At 39.6% G+C, this 19,020-nt stretch overlaps 7 protein-coding genes and 1 long non-coding RNA gene across 15 annotated transcripts; 4 read left to right on the forward strand and 4 right to left on the reverse strand.

The window, feature by feature from the left end:
* The first annotated feature begins 3 nt into the window (after positions 1-3).
* AT4G38490 (uncharacterized protein) lies at positions 4-1,088 on the forward strand. The gene is made up of 5 exons (NM_120010.3): positions 4-137; positions 232-314; positions 389-534; positions 633-714; positions 806-1,088. Exons 1-5 carry the CDS (start codon positions 101-103, stop codon positions 917-919), a joined length of 462 nt encoding a protein of 153 aa, NP_568043.1. The 5' UTR covers positions 4-100; the 3' UTR covers positions 920-1,088.
* On the reverse strand, positions 1,073-1,787 carry AT4G38495 (chromatin-remodeling complex subunit). Its single transcript, NM_179187.1, has 3 exons — positions 1,567-1,787; positions 1,409-1,476; positions 1,073-1,313 (listed from the first exon to the last, which is right to left on the reverse strand). The coding sequence occupies exons 1-3, from the start codon at positions 1,739-1,741 to the stop codon at positions 1,182-1,184; spliced, it is 375 nt and encodes a 124-aa protein (NP_849518.1). The 5' UTR covers positions 1,742-1,787; the 3' UTR covers positions 1,073-1,181.
* On the forward strand, positions 1,472-4,619 carry AT4G38500 (Sept9 (DUF616)). Its single transcript, NM_120011.3, has 7 exons — positions 1,472-2,215; positions 2,409-2,588; positions 2,750-2,821; positions 2,894-3,084; positions 3,185-3,600; positions 3,775-3,959; positions 4,036-4,619. Exons 1-7 carry the CDS (start codon positions 2,134-2,136, stop codon positions 4,407-4,409), a joined length of 1,500 nt encoding a protein of 499 aa, NP_568044.1. The 5' UTR covers positions 1,472-2,133; the 3' UTR covers positions 4,410-4,619.
* Positions 4,528-8,889, reverse strand: VAB2 (ATPase, V1 complex, subunit B protein). Of its 5 annotated transcripts, none has more exons than NM_001036730.2 (16): positions 8,782-8,888; positions 8,619-8,691; positions 8,451-8,512; positions 8,273-8,328; positions 8,097-8,195; positions 7,886-7,945; positions 7,700-7,811; positions 7,408-7,616; positions 6,930-7,058; positions 6,703-6,840; positions 6,457-6,607; positions 5,976-6,058; positions 5,471-5,518; positions 5,340-5,393; positions 5,139-5,222; positions 4,528-5,056 (listed from the first exon to the last, which is right to left on the reverse strand). In NM_001036730.2, the coding sequence occupies exons 3-16, from the start codon at positions 8,503-8,505 to the stop codon at positions 4,871-4,873; spliced, it is 1,464 nt and encodes a 487-aa protein (NP_001031807.1). In that variant the 5' UTR covers positions 8,506-8,512; positions 8,619-8,691; positions 8,782-8,888; the 3' UTR covers positions 4,528-4,870. The 5 variants fall into 5 exon arrangements, with proteins under 5 accessions (NP_001031807.1, NP_001031808.1, NP_974707.1 ...); NM_001036731.2 differs by having other exon boundaries at positions 8,676-8,691; positions 8,782-8,846; NM_001204025.1 differs by having other exon boundaries at positions 4,833-5,056; positions 8,600-8,691; positions 8,782-8,887.
* Positions 8,890-9,335: 446 nt separating this feature from the next.
* AT4G38520 (Protein phosphatase 2C family protein) lies at positions 9,336-12,216 on the reverse strand. Of its 2 annotated transcripts, NM_120013.6 has the most exons (5): positions 11,664-12,216; positions 10,912-11,398; positions 10,404-10,771; positions 10,077-10,313; positions 9,336-9,993 (listed from the first exon to the last, which is right to left on the reverse strand). In NM_120013.6, exons 2-5 carry the CDS (start codon positions 11,228-11,230, stop codon positions 9,715-9,717), a joined length of 1,203 nt encoding a protein of 400 aa, NP_195564.2. In that variant the 5' UTR covers positions 11,231-11,398; positions 11,664-12,216; the 3' UTR covers positions 9,336-9,714. The 2 variants fall into 2 exon arrangements, with proteins under 2 accessions (NP_195564.2, NP_974708.1); NM_202979.1 differs by having other exon boundaries at positions 9,452-9,993; positions 10,912-11,989.
* Positions 12,217-14,282: 2,066 nt separating this feature from the next.
* PLC1 (phospholipase C1) lies at positions 14,283-16,701 on the forward strand. Its single transcript, NM_120014.5, has 7 exons — positions 14,283-14,732; positions 14,818-15,014; positions 15,100-15,235; positions 15,321-15,709; positions 15,808-15,925; positions 15,994-16,224; positions 16,300-16,701. The coding sequence occupies exons 1-7, from the start codon at positions 14,424-14,426 to the stop codon at positions 16,612-16,614; spliced, it is 1,695 nt and encodes a 564-aa protein (NP_195565.2). The 5' UTR covers positions 14,283-14,423; the 3' UTR covers positions 16,615-16,701.
* AT4G38545 lies at positions 16,648-19,014 on the reverse strand. 3 transcript variants are annotated; one of them, NR_142406.1, is made up of 4 exons: positions 18,874-19,014; positions 18,487-18,638; positions 17,452-18,297; positions 16,648-17,356 (listed from the first exon to the last, which is right to left on the reverse strand). It is a non-coding gene; the product is annotated as an other RNA (long non-coding RNA). The 3 variants fall into 3 exon arrangements; NR_142407.1 differs by having other exon boundaries at positions 16,699-17,357; positions 18,874-18,959; NR_142408.1 differs by having other exon boundaries at positions 16,738-17,355; positions 18,058-18,297; positions 18,874-19,003.
* Positions 16,837-18,743, forward strand: AT4G38540 (FAD/NAD(P)-binding oxidoreductase family protein). The gene is made up of 6 exons (NM_120015.3): positions 16,837-16,982; positions 17,051-17,197; positions 17,278-17,340; positions 17,429-17,591; positions 17,672-17,900; positions 18,002-18,743. The coding sequence occupies exons 1-6, from the start codon at positions 16,903-16,905 to the stop codon at positions 18,541-18,543; spliced, it is 1,224 nt and encodes a 407-aa protein (NP_195566.1). The 5' UTR covers positions 16,837-16,902; the 3' UTR covers positions 18,544-18,743.
* Positions 19,015-19,020: the final 6 nt, after the last annotated feature.

Consider the following 19,020-nt stretch of genomic DNA (forward strand, 5'->3'; position numbering starts at 1 on the left):
AAACTTTGAGCCCAAAAAAGGCCCATAGATCATCGAAGGCCTTTGATATCTGCGACGGCGAGATCAGCTTCGTCTTCCTCCAACGCTCGATTTAGGGAGGATGGTGGTTTCTCCGGGGCTGCTCTCAACTGTTTCAGGTCACTATTCGCTCCGGTTGCTTCTTCTATATACTTTCCCACTGCTTTTTGATATTGTCCTTAGTAATCATCTAGCTTCGATTTTGGTTCATAGGCGTAATCCGATTGGCTCCGTCACACCGGATTCTAAGACGCGATGGGTTCGGACCCATTTGCTTCAAGTTTTCTGGGGATTTGGTAATTTACCTTTCTTTCTATTGCGGCTTAACAGCTTAAGAAGCTTTTCACTTAAGCTCTGTTTGAGTGTGTAGAGTATCAATGGGAGAGTCAGTCATAAACATGTGCGTGGAAGTGGCACGGTGGGATCTGTAGGTTCCGCTCGTGAAAGTTGGAGCTCTCATAAGAAGCTTCCCGAAGAAGAGCCCTTATGGCTGAGTCTTCTTAGAGACATGGTCTGGTATGAAATTCTCCCACTGAGTCTAGCTTTTAATATATATATCTGCTGGAAGAGTCTGAATGTTGCATTATATTGAATTGCATTTTTCTTGTGAGAAGGAGCACGAGATCTCTCTTGTCTTTCATGGCTGAGCAACCAAGTCAGCTGAAATACATAGAGTGGCCAACTTTTGCAAGCACGGTATGTCTTGTTGTTGTTGTTACAACATATGAGAAAGAAAGAGATAGTTTGTGGGTGTAACTTTGTTTTTTTTTGTTTTGGTAACAAACAGCTAAAGACTGCTACACTGAGTCTGTGTCTGGTAGCTGTATTCATTGTTGCGCTATCATCGGTGGATGCTGCTCTTTGTTACATATTGGCGTTGATCTTGAGGAAAGCCCCATGAGGAAGGCAACTCCATTATCATTTGTCTCTTGTAGCCTTATTGATAGGTGAATGTTTTTGATGTAGATAGAATGCAGGAGGATGTACTCAAAATCAATGTGTTTCTAAAAGTTGAATTGAAATGAAACCTCTCTGGTCTAGTATCTCTCACACATTAAGGGAAATCCAATCATATATGTCCCAAGCAAATCACACCATAAATAATAAGGAAGGATTCAACATGTTGTTGGTTTACAAGTAAGAGAATAAGATGATGCTAGGTGCTACTTGAGAACAACAGCAGCATTGCGAATGGAGAGATACTGGTGGACTTGGTCGGAAGAAAGTGATCTCACAGTCTGGAAAACATGAGCATTAGCATAGCGGAGGTTTGTTCTTGGGTCCACATAAGGTGCCTGCGAGGGATTAGAGAAGCTCATTGAGTTTTGTTGTTTTTGGGTAGTGAATAAATTTGTAGAAAAGAATCGATCACTCAAAAACAGAATAAAACCTCATATCCAGTAATATCGCAAAGTCTCTTGCATGGTTGAGTGGAAGGAGGCGATTCAATGTTAACATCTGCGAGGCACAAAGAAGATTTGATTTTTGATTCAAACAGAGTCAAAAATCCATTCAAAATCAGAAATCAGAGAGAGAGAAAAGAGTTACAAGTGGGGAGGTCGGGAGGAAGATCTGGGAAGTTCTCAGCTTGAAGAATCTGCTTGAGGTGTTTCCACCTTCTGCTGCTTGATTGTGCTTTTGGGTACTTTTCGTAGGCTTGCTTCTTCTTAAAGCTCAATCGCGACGCCACCACTATATCTGCCTCCATCAACTCTCTCTCCATCTCTCTCTCTCTCTCTGGAAAAAAAAACCTTATTAATTCCGACGAGGAGAACGACGACGACGAAGGCTTCTTTCTTATACGGTGTCCTCTTAAAAATCAAACCGGTCCGGTACGGTAGTGGAATGAACAATTTAGTAAACCGATAGCAGTGTTTACATTGGAAACCGAATTGAATGAAGTGAAGCTGTTTCTTTCTAGATCCCCCAAAGCGAGTTCATCATCTTCTTCGCCTGGATTCGATCAAGACTAGCACTTTCATCAGATTTGATTACAATCTCTCTTATCTTCCAAGTTATAATCATAATATCCGAGCAATTTGGGATCTGGGTCTTTCCTCTACATTCAATTTCTTAATAAAGCTGGCCTCTTTCTTCCGAGATGGTTCTTGAGCGATGATGAGTGACTCTCAGCGATCACTTTCTGTGCGATTGAGCCGCCGGGGTGAGAGAAGCAATCATTACTCACAATCTAAAGGTCTCAACCCAACTCTTTTTGAACTAATGATCATCACTTTCTTTTAGGTATAGTGGTTTACACATGAAAATTTGAAGATGACCCCCGTTATAGTGTTTTGTTTCCACTATAGAAGAATCTAATGCGTAATGAATGATTATGTCTTCGTAATGAATCCCTAATGGATTCTATTACTTTGTCTCCAATGATGCAGATGCTGTGGCTGGCTTCTTCTCTCCCACCAGATTGCATGCTGATTACACTTTGAAAAAAATTTGGAAGGCAGGCTTCCTTCGCTTGCTTCTTGTTGGCGGCATTGTCTGGATGCTACTCATTCTATTTGCCCTCTTGTTTCATGTTTGGTCCTGTCAATCTTCCCTTTCTTTCTTCTCAGGTTTCCTCCAACTTCTTTACACTTGCCATTCTTCACTAAATCTATCATTTGTCATACACTCAATAGAAGATGTTGTTATTGTACTAGTTACTCCAACCATCTTCTGCATTCACCGCAGATTCTATCACAGTAACCTCATGTTCTTTGTAATTTCGTTGCAGCTATTTGCAACAAAGAAGGCAGACTCTATGTCATGTTGGACACTATTGGATTTGTACCTAAACCCCAGCACCGTAAGATTTTTATATCACTCTGTTTAGCTTCTGCTTATTCTAGAGCTACGCTTAGCAACTCTTCTTTTCTAGGATGCCCCATTCCCGTTGATTATGACCCTGATAAGGTGCTCCTACCAAGTGATAAAACCGCAGATACAATTGTCAGAAATTTGACCTACGTAACAGAGGATGAATCCTCTAAGTCTCAGTTTCCTCTATTTGGCGGAAACATAAGCTGGTCTGAACGAGAAGAAAGCTTCAAACTGAAACCTGAGATGAAGGTAAAAGACTTGTTTTAAGGCAATGGCTAAACCTCTTCTACCATTCTTCCCACGAATAATTTCTAAATTATTTATTTCATTACAACCCAAAACGTTTCAGGTCCATTGCGGATTCATGCCACGTGGTGGTGCTGAAATGTCATCTCTGGATAAAGAATACGTAAAGAAGTGCAGATTTGTTGTTGCCACGGGGATTTTCGATGCATATGATGAACCCCACCAGCCATCAAACATAAGCAAGCGTTCTATGAATCTCTTCTGTTTCCTTATGGTGGTAGATGAGGTCTCTCTCGATTTCTTAAGAAAAAATACTACTGTGAGGAAAGATGTTGAAGGAGGCATATGGGTTGGCATTTGGCGTCTGATTCTACTGAAAACTCCTCCATATGATGAGCCTAGGAGGAACGGTAAAGTCCCGAAAATCTTAACTCACAGGTTATTCCCTGAAGCACAGTACAGCATTTGGATTGATGGGAAAATGGAGCTTATTGTTGACCCCTTGCTTATTCTAGAAAGGTATGAATACAAATAAGGATATAAGACCCGTAGAAAATGGAGCTTATTGTTGCCCTTGCTTATTCTAGCAGATTATATACTTCTCCACAATGTTTATTAGCACAGGGACTATCAGTCTCCGTGTTACTAAGAAAAGGCTAATAGATGCATATTTCGCTTTCATCTCACTTTCAGGTATTTGTGGCGTGGGAAACATACTTTTGCCATTGCCCAACACAAACACCACCGAAACATATATGAGGAAGCTGATGCGTGCAAGAGGAGAAAGCGATACGCCCGACCTCTGGTTGATCTTCATATGAAAATATATCGATACGAGGGCTTGGAACCATGGAGCATCAAGAAGAACACTGTTAGTGGTAAAGACCATAGCAAAAACATCAATGTCATCGTGCACCTTATTGATTACTAAGCATCTTGTCTTGCGTTCCACAGATGTTCCAGAGGGAGCTGTGATAATAAGAGAGCACACTGCAATGAACAATCTGTTCAGCTGCCTGTGGTTCAATGAGGTACACCTGTTAACACCGAGGGACCAGCTAAGCTTTGGGTATGTAGTGGACAGACTAAAAGGAGCCTTCAAGGTGTTCATGTTCCAGAACTGTGAGTATAACTCTCTCTTCGAACTGCACCCTCACATTCGAGAGCATTCCTCGAAGATTGAGTGGGTCAAGAGTCTTCAGGAACTCAAAGGGAAGGGAGAGAGTTTGAAGGAAAGCCGAGGCGGCTTTGGGCTCTGGACTCCTTACCCTGGTGACCTTGATTCTGTTGAGCTGCCAAAAGTAGTAAGAACTTCTAAAGCTGGTTGAGACAGTAAACATTATACACTAGTTTTTAACTTTCGTTTGATCGCTGTCTTCGGTTTTCCGAATTTTCCAATTTATCAAACATACACGTCTTTTGAATTCTATTTGTAGATCGAAGAATCAAATGTAAAACCCAAATTGTTATAAAAAAAGAAGAAGAAGCTGCATTGACATTCGTGACAGTAATAAGACAAACAAATGTATGTTGTTCTGAACCAGTAATTTGGTACCCCAAAAAAAAGATGCAAAATCTCATAAATTATACAAGAATTTCAATTTCTCTTACAAAAAGAATAATCAACCTGGCTTGCTCAGTTTCGAAGACAATAATAAAGGGTCTAGCGATTGGGAACAAACACCATTTATTGGGACGGACGACTCAGAGGTGTGATCCAACCGCAGAAGTAAAAAATAAAGATGCATTTGGACATATCATCACACCAAGGCAGTAGAAACTATGTTCTTCAGTTGGTGGTATCGCGACTGTAAAACTGATCAAGGGTTTTCGCGGGTATACGGTGAAGTAACTCACGGGGGAAGATTCTGAGGAGAGTCCATGCCAGGTCGAGTGACTGGAAGATGTTTCGGGTATCATAAGCTCCCTGAGCCACAAACTTCCTCTCGAACTTATCCAAGAACTCAAGATATAGCTGTTTGCATCAGATAAAAAAAGTGTTAAGAGGAATAAAACGGAAAGCATTTAGACTGTGGTAAGAAGAAAAGAAGAGAGACCAGATCCTCGGAAGAAAGAGCTTCTTCTCCAACCACGGCTTTCATGGCCTGCACGTCCTTTCCAATAGCGTAATTGGCATACAACTGAAATCACAAAAACATAATAACAAGTTAAGCTCAGGCTAAAAAAGTTGACAAGTAAAACTTACATAAACAAAGCTTTTCTGCAATGCTGGTAATGGACAAGAAATAAAGTCTTACTTGATTAGAAACATCAGAGTGGTCCCTGCGAGTCATACCCTCACCAATGGCACTCTGCAATACAAAGTCATTGTTACGTTTACAATCGATCATTTGGCTTCATCTATTATTTTTGAATCCCCCACACTTACCTTCATGAGACGAGACAGAGATGGCAAGACATTGATCGGAGGGTAGATCTGTGAAACACAACGAAAATTGGTACACCAGCTATTACATAAAACTAGAACCAACGCCTTACACTTACACACAAACTAAAGTGAAACAACTTTCAAAATTTCTGACATTTCGGGTATTACAGAATATAAACACAACATAATAAATGTATAAGTACTGTTCACTTATAGGCTTCTAGCCTTTAGCTTGGGCGTACATAGATTATTATTACATTCAAATGTCAGTGTTTTGAAGTCATGAACAAAATGTTTCAGTTTTCAAGAATATTTCTCTTCATCCACATGCTCTCTATATCTAAAAACTAAAGGGGGTGATTCTGGATTTAACAGAATAAATCAAAAGTCCAATAATAGGATTGTTACTAGGTATATAGGTTTCTCATACAGGTTAATTTTTCACGTTGTAATAACATCGATTATGATAAGAACTTTGAACCAACTATCTTCTGAAAGAGTGTACCTGTCTATTGTGAAGTTGTCGGTCAATATAGATTTGCCCCTCTGTAATGTATCCTGTCAGATCTGGTGTGGGATGCGTGATATCTGGACAGATAAAGGGGGCAAAAAAAAAAAGACATTTCGAACAAAATTATCCACCTGACCAACAAACCTTTTATATAGGACCAACAAATATTCCTCTGTAAGAAGGCTTTATGATCAGATTAACTGCATAGGTGTACTACACTAACACTAGTATATCAGCCACTCAGTCTGTTAGAGTCCCAAACAGCTAGACCTAGATCGGGCAACGACTTATTATAGCATGGTTTGTCTATTCCTCTAAGCCAGTTTCCGGGTGAGTTCTATTCCATGTTTACTTTCAACTATCTCGGTGTCGGTCAAGGTTTCCTATCACCTATTGTTTACTTCAAACAAAAATCATTCGAATTAAAGGCAATAATGCTAAAACAAAACACCATGAAAATAGCACTAAGAATTACCATCGTTTGGCATGGTTAAAATGGGAATTTGAGTGATGGAACCTTTCCTCCCTTCAATTCGCCCTGCTCTCTCGTATATGGTAGCCAAGTCGGTGTACATGTAACCTGGGTAACCACGCCTTCCAGGCACTTCTTCACGGGCAGCAGAGACCTAAGGGTATTAGTCAACGTTAAACACTATTTCAGGCTTCCTATCATCTCAAAGTTCAAGAATTGTGAACAGAGCATGCAAATATCGGTTATCACCTCACGAAGAGCATCGGCGTAGGAACTCATGTCTGTGAGAATGACAAGGACATGCTTGCCACATTCATATGCCAAGTACTCAGCAGTTGTAAGTGCGATACGAGGAGTGATGATACGCTCAATAGTGGGGTCGTTTGCCTGTGCGGAAAACAGAATGAGAAACCTTCAGAAAAACATTGGAACTAAAATTTGCTTCAAGATGTCTGTAGTGTGATTGCGAGACTTGCCAAGTTAAGGAAAAGAGTCACTCTCTCCATCGATCCATTCTCCTCGAAATCACGTTTAAAAAATTGTGCAGTCTCCATGTTCACACCCATTGCTGCGAACACAATGGCGAAGTTATCATCCTCCTGATGCTGCAAATTCACATAAATGGACCAATGTGATACTGTTTTATAATACATTATGGCATTACACAACTACCAACTCATTGTAGATTTTACCAAATCAAAGGAGAAGGACAAGGGGCGTTAAGTCACAAAAAAGTAATACTAACAAATCTCCCCAAGTAGGATTTGGTCGACAGAGCGCATGCAATGCTCTCATAAAAAAAGAAAGATTCAAGAGAGAATATCCTAGCTTAACTTAACCCTCTTAATTTATCTTGTAATGGGTATGTCTAACTGTCTAAGGGATCACTGTTATAATTGTAACAAACCAATTTCCAACTGTAGACACGGACCAGTAATGTATAAATCGTGATACCTCGAGAAGATTATCTGACTTCTCTAAACGCTTAACCAAACCAGCCTGACGGCAAATCTGAGCAGCAATTTCATTGTGGGGAAGACCTGCGGCAGAAAAGAGGGGAATCTTCTGTCCTCTGGCGATAGAGTTCATGACATCAATGGTGGATATACCCGTCTGAATCATCTCTTCAGGATAGGTTCTCTCACTGGGATTGATAGAACTTCCTGGAGAAACAAAAGTCTAGAATTATATCTGTGTGTTTTATTATGAGATAGTAATTATGTGACAAGAGGCTAAAGCAGCTCACCAGAAATATCCAAGTACGCCTCAGGCAATATAGGTGGACCGTTGTCAATGGGCTTCCCTGAACCATTGAAGATGCGACCAAGCATATCCAAAGAAACAGGAGTTTTCAAAACCTATGGAAAAAACATTGGAAAATGTGAGTATATTATAGACACTGATACTTTAAAACTTGGTAGCAAAAACAAACCTCTCCTGTAAATTGCACAGTTGTGTACTTGTTGTCGATTCCAGATGTTCCCTCAAATACCTGGACAAGCAAATCAAAGAAATTTACCTCGCAGTGTGTTGAATAATAATGACTATGCAAGATTACATTGATTTACAAATGCGTTCAATTAAGCATCAAAGTGGAGACAAGAGGAGCAGAAAACTAAAGAAGAGAGGAAGATTCAAGAAACCTGAACAACAGCTTTCTCTCCATCAACTTCGAGAACTTGACCACGTCGGGTAGTTCCATCCCCAAGACGGATATTGACAATTTCTTGGTATTTAGGCCCCTAGAGAGGAAAGCAGTATCATCAGGAAACCCATGGGACGAGAACATTATAAAAGAGAAAGATGGAAACACCAATACCTTGACTTTTTCAAGGATGACGAGAGGTCCCGCAACACCAGAAACAGTTCTATACTCTGCGGTATAAGCAAAAGGGTGTCAAATAGAAAAAGAAACCAGGCAATGCAATCACTGAATGATCAAATGATGATAACTCATAAGATCCCATAGGGTATATAGCAAATAAAGGACGTCTTACCCATGCCGATCTCCAGGGTACCCTCCATTTCAAGGTTGTTTTCAGCAGCACCCATTTTAGATCTTCAGAAATCAGAGCAAACAAACGAACATGTCAGCAACAAATAAAAGAATCAGAGACTCAAAGGAAAGCGATGGACGTGAATCTACTTAATTCGTTCCATTTTACCCAATTTTAGAGCTCTATCAATATGAATTTCTCGATCAGATCAACGGGATTACTTACCCTCAGAGCATAAAACCTAACAACAAATTCAAAACGAAGATAACAAATGGATGGGAATAATCGACAAGTAGAGAAATGGGAAAGACATTGTTTAGAGTGTACGTACCTCTTTCTTCTGAATCCAAAGATCTGTGTAGAGGAAGAAAGGAGCCACAGCAAGAGAGAGATCTATGTTGGTGGACTATACATACATACCACCGATTTCAATTCAATCAGTTTCATAACTTTCAGCTAATTACATTTATAGCCTTTTACTTTCCCATATTATCACATTAATCATTTTCTCATCTTTATACTTTAAAATTTTTGAAGAGAAAAAAAACATATCCAACGTTCTACTTAATTTGGTATGATTTTTTTATTTTATTTAAAACACCTAAGTTATAAGAAAACCTAGTTTGGTAAGATTTATTTTGTCCCGCTATTTTTAGATTTTACAGAAAATTATGGTCTTTTAGAAAATCATAAGTTTACTAATTAGTAATTAATACAAAATAGTATTTATCAAAATTTAATAATTTTCTTTATTTTTTTTCAAAAAAGAAAAGAATAAATCAAGTATTGATTGATATATGTGTTAAACTCTTTGCTATTTGCATTTCCGAGAGATTTAATAATGAGAGAAAAAATCTAAAAATTTCATTTTAAGAAAAGTTGAAAACTCTCAGGCGAGATTATATGAGAGCTGAGACTTATTGATTGGTTCAGAACACAACTGCATACCAAAGGCCATGTGTTTTGTAAGGCCATGGTCTGAGAATAAGCTGAGTTTCTCTAGTCTGAATCAGTAATACCTTAAAAAGCAAGCAATGAAAATTAATGAAGAAGAAGAAGAATTCTTGTCACCTTTCTTTCTCCAGTACACAGCTAACAAAGGGAACAAACAAAACTAACCACTTGATTATGATATATCCTTTCCCACTTGATGATGATATATCCTTTCCCAGTCAATGATAATAATAATCAAATATATATATTTATATATAGTTACAGGAAGGATCTTGGAAAGAATTTTAAGGACACCGTAAAAATTCAATAGTCAGGAGGCGCCAGCAGCAGCAGCTTGAGTGGGCGTGGTGCAAGGCGCCAGGGTGTTGTGAGGTAGATTCACACCCGCTCCTCTCACTGACACGGCTGGTCCTCTCAACATACTTCCTCTGCTCACTAGGTTTGTATCAAAGAAGACAACAATCACTGTTATGTCATCGTGGAAATGTCTCCTCACTCCTCTGTCTATCTTTTTCAGGTCTGAGTATCTCATCTCTCTCTTCTTTGCCGCTTCTTGTAGCGCTACTTTCACCAGCCGCTTTGCTATCCCCTGCCATTAAAGAGTCCTTATTATTATGTGCATTCTTTATATATAGTCTAGTAGTACAAACAGAGTGGGGTGTGTGTTCTCACGTTTCGCGGATGATTCTGGACTATGTCTACTGCTTCTTGGTTGCTCATATGTTCCCACAGTCCATCTGATGCACATATAATGAACTGATCGTGCGGCTCCAGTGTATGCACCGTGATCGCCGGCTCTGCACTCAGTAATGGCTTGCTGAACGGTGACCTCAGCCGGAATTTTGCATACAGTGGTTCCCTGTTGAACTCTGACCTTTTCAAATACACATCACCAATGGATCTTGAAACCTGAGTATAGTCATAAAGCCACTCAGAAAGACAACAGGAATTGTAAGACATACAAAAACAGATTTAGTCCAACTCTAGTTTATTAAATACCTGAATGATGCCTTTTACTCGCCAGACGTTATGTTTCAGAACCACAATATCTGGATGATCCGGATGCAGGGCCTGAAGTTCCCGTCTCACTGACTCTATAGATGCGTTGTGCTCTGCTGAGAGCTGAGTGGCATGAGCTTCACCTGTTACCCTCATGACTTGTCCCAGAACGGCCCGTGAGTCCCCTGCGTTGGCCACGTATAGCTTCCCATCGCAGATGACACTTACAAGACAGCATGATCCCACTGTGGCTATCTGAGGTCTAGTTTGAAATTGATTTGTAACTATGGATAAGAAGCCTTCTTCAGTGGCTTGGAACGCTTTTTTTATCACCTCTGATGACATACACTGTTGCTCTGCAGTAAACCCTGTGCATAACATAAAAGATGAGAGATCAAAACTAGAACCATTTTCTGGACTAGTGCTGCTATTAGAGAAATGCTTCTATATTTCCTTTCTAGATTAGCTAATCCAAACAAGAGTTAAAAGCATAGGTTGAGCGACTCACTCTTGAGGTGGTGGAACATATGATCATTGATGAAGCGAGATGTCTCAGGCCCACCGTGGCCGTCGTAGACGCCAACAAAGGTGCCAAAGGGACCAGAGTCGTGGGAGCTAAGAGAGCCAGACTCGAGCTGGCTCTGGTCCTCTAGCAAGCTGTTGGCTTGAACGACGGCCATGGAGAAGTCACCAAAGACGTGCTGGCCGGAGTCTCTGAACCAGAGCAAACCCTCTTGGCGGCCACCAGAATCTGAGGCAGAACGAGCCTGCTGATCTGACCGTGGCCAGAGACAGGCATTCAGAAAATTCATCAACCCAGATAGCATCCCTCATCTCATCCGCCACAACATAGAACTTGTCCGTTTTTAAGATAGCACAAATCACAGCTCTCTGAAATCTGCAATGCCAAAAGTAGTTCTTCACAGGAACGGCGCAAGTTTCACACAGCTTAAAAGAGTGCTCTTCTTCAAGACCTGAATGAACTCAAAGACAATCTAAAGAGCAAAAAAGTGAGAAAACTCAATTGTTATGAGTGGCAATAGAAATGAATCTGTAGGAGATTATAGTGAGACTGATTAGTCTAGTGATTGAACAATCTAAGAAACTTGATGCAACATTGAAAAGTTAACATCTTTAAGTAAGGAAACCATCGGAAGAAAGCAAAATTAGTGATGCGGCAAGCAAGAAAAAAAAACAAAAGGATTTATGCGGCAGATTCCAACTGGTTCGTATTCGCTACCAAAAAAAAGGAAACTTTACCTTGCAAGATGTTGGAAGCAACTCAAGTTGAGCAAGAAAATGAATGAAGAGAAGGATCTCAAGAGGACGGAGGAGATGTGGGCGTGGAATTTCAGAGCTTGTAGATCTACTACGACTACGGATGGATCAACCAAACACAAAATTTATACTTTTATATAAAAATGAACACCGATTTTTATTATTATTAAATTAAATATAAGCGAGCGGATGAGGAAGAAGAAGACCAATTGACAAAAAAAAAAACTTTTTAAGAAGAAAAAAAAATGGTTATCCCCTCAGAAACTAATGATCTTTCTTTCAATGTCTGGAAACAGTGAACAATGAAGGTAAAAGAGAGAGAGAGAGAGAGGTCAAGTCGCCGAACGAGACATCCTCCTTCGACGTTTTTATGTAAAAAAAAGAAAGAAAGTTGGAGTTGTTTTTTTTATCTTCTCTCTTTATCTCTCTCTATAGTCTTAAGACTAAGAGTGATTCTTACCAGACAAGACCCATAAAAGACCAACGATGGCGAGGTCGGAGCCAGCACATCAAAGGTCCCAGCTTTCGGGCTCCACTTCCCTCTCGTCCTTTTTTGCCTCATTAGATGGACAACACCAAACAGTGGCAAAGAATAATATTACAGTTTTTTTAGGGAAGAAAATAAAATAGTTGATATTATTGATATAATAATTCATTCAAGTCTCCTCTTTATTTTAAAAATATTCAACTCTTTTACTTTAGACATTATCATAAACTGGGGTCAAACGGAAGATTTTTCTTCAACGTTTAATAAAATCTCTTAACACAAATCAAAGAAGAGTAAAAATATACGGTTTCGATAAAATTTGGTTATGTGGCGGTGTTACATGACTACGACTGATAAAACTACACGAGTACTTTTGTTTTTCTGTCACCAAGATTTATTTCTTTTACTTACTCCATGTGTTTTTTTCTTTCTTCGTTAAAACTACTCCTCGTAAATTATAATCAAGATTTTAAGCAGTGTGCATATAAAATAAAATACATGTACAGTCTAGAAATAATATATGTGGATTCATGAATCTTTCATTTTTAATTTCCCCACACAATTTGTATCAAACGTTTAATGCCCATAAAAGTGGTGGTCCAGGACCCTGAGATTAAAATTTTAAAAAAATATATAGAGAAGAGGCTTGGGCTTGAAGAATGAAAAATTGAATAACAAATATTTAAAAAAATTTGGGACCCGAAAGTGATTGGGATAAAGTGAGATATGTCACTTTACCTAACATTATTTAATTTTATATTAATGTATGTACCACTAAATTTGGCCCTTTTCTCCCCATCGACTCTTTGTAGTTATTTATACTTTTGTAGTACCAATAATAGAAGAATCAACTATAAAAATTTCAGCTCAATAAAGAAAAACAGAACTATGAATTAAGTGAGAAACTCAAAAGCCTGCTTCTAAAACATGAATACGTCCACGATAATTATCACTAAGTTCTAGATAATCTAATTTTGCGGGACCAAATTGATGTATATGCGAACTTTTTCATACTTTTTTCACCAACAAATGTATATACTTCCCATCATGCATGCTCCCATGGTATCTCGCCGAGTGTCAATATATGTGAACTTACATAACCAAAAATTGATTTATAAAGATAACAATAATAAGGGAGACCTAAAAATAGAGAAAAGGGTGGTGTGGACTGTGGAGAAGGTCCCTACTTACAGAACATAGCTTCCATCAATCACACAAAAATCCAACCACTCTGAACCTTTCACTTCAGGACCAACTTCGTTATCCAATCATCTCCCAATATGCCAATACTTTCACTTATATATGAACGTGTATATATAAACCCTTCACATTTACTTCACAAAAATATCTTTTAAAAAAAGATCATAATCACAACTACTAAGCTAGAATTTTTTAGTAAATTTACTACTACGGTAATTATAAACAAATTATATAGGTTTCTTAAATAGTAGAACTTAAAATATAATGCAAAGTTATGTACGAATACTATCTTTTAATTAAAAATAACGATAAGAATGTTAAAAAAGAAAAAAAAAAAATCATGTTGATGATATATATGTTGAAGTAAAATTTAGTTATTAGGTTTAGGTATACGTCAATCATTCATGATACATGGATCCCAAACCCATAATATATCATGCATCGATCTCTGAAAATCACCAAAGCAAAAAAAACCCATGTAACATGATATACTATATTATGCATCATTTCGCCAATGTAACTTCTCTGATGCCCTGAACCTATTTCACATATGACTCATGGGAAAGACCGACAAAGGGATCGTATTACCCAAATATGGTTACGATAACATCCACTGAATATCACTCAAAATGAATTATTGTCTCTTACTAGATATATTACGGCTAGTTGATGATTTGTTTGAAAAGTTTAATCTTACAAAATTATTAATAGATTTGATGCTGCTCAAAGTGGTCTCTTTTATTTGCACCGCAAAAAGCCAGTATATATCCCCATTAGAAAAGACGTGACAAAGTGTTTAATAGATCCTTTATGTTTTCCTCGGACCCATGCATATATAAGTGTATTTAAATCTTTTATAAGGTTTTTATAGCCATAAATAAACAAATTTAGTTCAAAATAAGAATAATTAAGTAATTGGAATAGCGAGACACGTTCCTTGAGATGATAACACGAGCATATATTCTTCATCACTTTTGTTTGCTTCATATCATATACGCTAACTTATGTGTGTGTGTAATATATGATCTCAGAACTAACAAGTAAGAAGAAGAAGAATGTCGGAGAGTTTCAAAGTGTGCTTCTGTTGCAGCAGAAGCTTTAAGGAGAAAACGAGGCAGCCACCAGTGAGCATCAAGAGACTCTTCGAAGCTTACTCAAGAAACGGCAAGATGTCTTTCGATGAGCTTCTAAGATTTGTGAGTGAAGTCCAAGGAGAACGGCACGCAGGGTTGGACTACGTGCAAGATATCTTCCACAGCGTTAAACACCACAACGTTTTTCATCACCATGGACTTGTTCATCTCAACGCCTTCTATCGCTACCTCTTCAGCGATACCAACTCTCCTCTTCCCATGTCTGGCCAGGTATCTAAGTTTGGAAACTTTTTATGGATTTATTTCACAAATGGTTTTGTAATTGGGTATATTATATGTTCTTGGTTGGGTTAAGGTGCATCATGACATGAAGGCGCCGTTATCGCATTACTTTGTGTACACGGGACATAACTCTTACTTGACTGGGAACCAAGTGAACAGCAGAAGCAGCGTAGAACCGATCGTGCAGGCTCTCAGAAAAGGCGTAAAAGTGATCGAGCTCGACTTATGGCCTAATCCTTCAGGGAACGCTGCTGAAGTTCGTCATGGCAGGTTGGTCCCACTAACGAAGTCTTATAATCAACAAACAGACTCCAAAAAATGTCACACACTATATGTGTTTTGGTTCTCTCATCAGGACGCTTACTTCGCATGAAGATTTGCAGAAATGTCTAACCGCCATTAAGGATAACGCGTTTCATGTGTCTGACTATCCAGTCATCATCACTCTCGAAGATCATTTGCCACCCAAGCTTCAAGCGCAAGTTGCTAAGGTAAGTTGGTTTTGCAGAAACAGAGTATATATTTCGTTCTCTGAAAAAGAGTGATTTACAAATTTGATTGATTCTATGTTTGTAGATGTTAACTAAAACATACAGAGGGATGCTGTTTCGTCGTGTCTCAGAGAGTTTTAAGCATTTTCCATCACCAGAAGAACTTAAGGGGAAGATCCTGATCTCTACGAAGCCTCCAAAGGAGTATCTTGAGAGCAAAACTGTACACACCACAAGAACTCCAACGGTTAAAGAGACTTCGTGGAACAGAGTAGCGAACAAGATTCTTGAAGAATATAAAGATATGGAGAGTGAAGCTGTAGGATATAGAGACTTGATAGCAATCCACGCTGCAAACTGCAAAGATCCTTCAAAGGATTGCTTGAGTGATGATCCAGAGAAGCCTATACGGGTCAGCATGGACGAGCAGTGGCTAGACACTATGGTTAGGACCAGAGGAACGGATCTTGTCAGGTAAAATATAGAGTGAGAGGAGTCATAATGTTGAACCTTTTTCGACTCAAGAGTTATAAGATGAACCTGAGTCAGAGTTTGAAAAAAAACAAAAACAGGTTTACACAGAGGAATCTGGTGAGGATATATCCAAAGGGCACAAGAGTGGACTCGTCAAACTACGATCCTCATGTTGGGTGGACACACGGTGCTCAAATGGTTGCTTTTAACATGCAAGTAAGTGGAACTGGCTCATCATCGTTTGACTTGTTAAAAAATGGTTGAATAATATTTGTGTTGAAAAGGGACATGGGAAGCAACTATGGATAATGCAAGGAATGTTCAGGGGGAATGGTGGATGTGGGTACGTTAAAAAGCCTCGCATCTTGCTAGACGAGCACACACTCTTCGACCCTTGCAAAAGGTTTCCCATTAAGACCACTCTTAAGGTTAAGATTTACACTGGCGAAGGATGGGATTTGGATTTCCATCATACACACTTTGATCAATACTCTCCTCCAGATTTCTTCGTCAAGGTAAACAACAACTACTACTCTTCTTTTAAACTAGATTTCTTCGTAACTGTGTGTGTGTTGCATTTGCTGCATCAGATTGGAATAGCAGGAGTACCGAGAGACACGGTCTCATACAGAACGGAAACAGCTGTCGATCAGTGGTTTCCTATATGGGGCAACGACGAGTTCCTGTTTCAGCTGTCTGTTCCAGAACTGGCGCTTCTGTGGTTCAAAGTCCAAGACTACGACAATGACACCCAGAATGATTTCGCAGGACAGACATGTCTTCCTCTGCCGGAACTGAAGTCCGGAGTTAGAGCCGTCCGGCTTCACGATCGAACAGGCAAGGCCTACAAGAACACGAGGCTTCTCGTCAGCTTCGCCTTGGATCCTCCTTATACGTTTCGTTGAATCTCGTTTTCTTTCCGAAATAAGCCACACAGTGTGTATCTCTGTTTGCACGTTTATAAATTTATAATGTACAATTATTTGCGCCCTAGCTAGAACGGGATAAAGTGTGACAACATATAAATACTATTAAAGATTCGATATTTGATGACTGTAGCCGCCTGCCTAGAACGGGGTGCCTTGTTTGACTTGCCAACTTCAACCACATTTCTTTTTGTTTACTTGAAAGTTAAAAATAAATACTAGAGAGGAAGAAAAACAGAGCTTTCTTTCTAAGATCATCAACGCACCATGGAAGAAGAAGGCAGCCCAGATATCATCATCGTTGGCGCCGGTATCTCCGGCCTTTCCACCGCTGTTGGACTACACAGGTGTGTGTGGCGTGCCTTTTGAGTTGTTATTAAGCAGAGTAAGTTAACTAAAGTGGTGTGTGTCACAGGCTTGGGATCAGAAGCATGGTGCTGGAATCTTCGGAGACACTGAGAGCGACAGGATTTGCATTTACCACTTGGTTCAATGCTTGGAAGGCCATGGAAGCTCTCGGCGTTTCTCAGCATATTCGCAGTCTCCATGATCGCCTTGAAGGGTATCAAACTAACACTATTATTACTATTCATATATAATCAGCTCAGTAAAAAAGGGGACTCATCTTTGATTTTGCTGCAGATGGGTGGTTGGAACAATTTCTGCAGGAACTCCTCCCACAGAGATGCTGTTTCCAGAATCCGAGTATGTTTCTTCTTCTCTGCACAGAGCATATGAATGTTAAAACAATAAATAAGATAACTTCAATAATATTGTTGAATGATTTTGTCAGAGAATATGAGTCTCGATGCGTACAGAGGAAGCTGTTGTTAGAGGCTCTAGCAGGTGAGTTGCCTGAAGAGACCATCAGGTTTTCGTCTAAGGTTGTTCATATTGAATTGTCTGGATGCTACAAGAAGGTTCATCTCTCCGACGGGACCATTCTCAAAACCAAGGTAAATAACTACTTGTCCTCTGTAAACCATGTGAGGCCTGGTCTTGCTACGGAATTGTAGGGTTTCTAAACGAAATGCAGGTTTTGGTAGGGTGCGATGGAGTGTACTCAGTGGTTGGTAAGTGGCTAGGCTTCAAAAATCCCGCTACAACTGCCCGGTTAGCAATCCGAGGGCTCACACATTTTCCGGAAGGCCATGGATTTGGGAAAAGGTTCTTCCAGTTTTATGGAGACGGCGTTCGTTCCGGTTTTATCCCATGTGACCACAACACTGTCTACTGGTTCCTAACCCACACCTCCACTGATATAGGTGAAGATATGCAACTTTACCTGATATCTAATATCTAACTACAAGCAGCTTCTTGTTCATATCATACTACTGTCTTTGACTCTTCTCCTTGCGCTTGTTAGATGAGGAGACAAATTCGGAAATCCTCAAAGAGTTTGTGCTGAACAAGATCAAAGACTTGCCTGAAAACATTAAGAATGTGGTGGAGACCACTGATCTTGATAGCATGGTGATGTCTCAACTGAAGTACCGACCTCCATGGGAACTGCTATGGTCAAACATCACAAAAGACAACGTGTGCGTTGCAGGAGATGCACTTCACCCAATGACTCCTGATATCGGACAAGGAGGTTGCTCAGCCATGGAGGATGGAGTTATCCTTGCTCGTTGTCTAGGTGAAGCGATAAAGGCAAAGAGTCTGAAAGGTGAAACAGAAGAAAATGAAGAAGAGGGTTATAAGAGGATTGAAGAAGGTTTGAAGAAGTATGCAGGAGAAAGGAAATGGAGAAGCATTGATCTTATAACAACGGCATATACAGTAGGATTCATACAGCAGAGCAGAGGGAAGTGGATGAACATGTTCAGAGACAGGTTCCTGTCGTCTTACCTTTCTAGGATGCTGCTGAAAAAGTCCCATTTCGATTGCGGAAGCCTTGTCCCATGATGATTCTCAAACATAAGTCAAAAGCTTGTGATTCTTCTTGTCATCACCAACTGCAGAACAGTTTTCACCTTTGGTTTGCTTCAAAGACTATCTATCTGTTTAGTGTTATTTCATATAACAAACTCAGAATTAATAAAGTAAGTTTGTGTAGTGAACAAGAAGCTCTTTTATTTTTTACGGCAATCTAAAGCTCTGATATCAACAAGTGATGAATGAGAAAAGAAAATGACTACTTCAATTGAACCATAGCAGAAGTTATGTTTATTACATTATAACGTATGCGAGCCTCGTTCAAACAGGAATGGATTCAGAAAGAAAAAGAAAAGGAACCTGAAGGCTGAGGAGAGATTTGAGTGTTAGGAAAGAGAGAAGAGGCAAGGTGACAAAAGTTCCCACTGGATCGAATCGCATCAGCGGCAACCCCGGTGGCCGGCGATGGCGAGCAGCGATGAAGACGCATGTGATCATCTGGGCGGG

This window comes from Arabidopsis thaliana, chromosome 4, assembly GCF_000001735.4.
Source record: "Arabidopsis thaliana chromosome 4, partial sequence".
NCBI lineage: Eukaryota > Viridiplantae > Streptophyta > Magnoliopsida > Brassicales > Brassicaceae > Arabidopsis > Arabidopsis thaliana.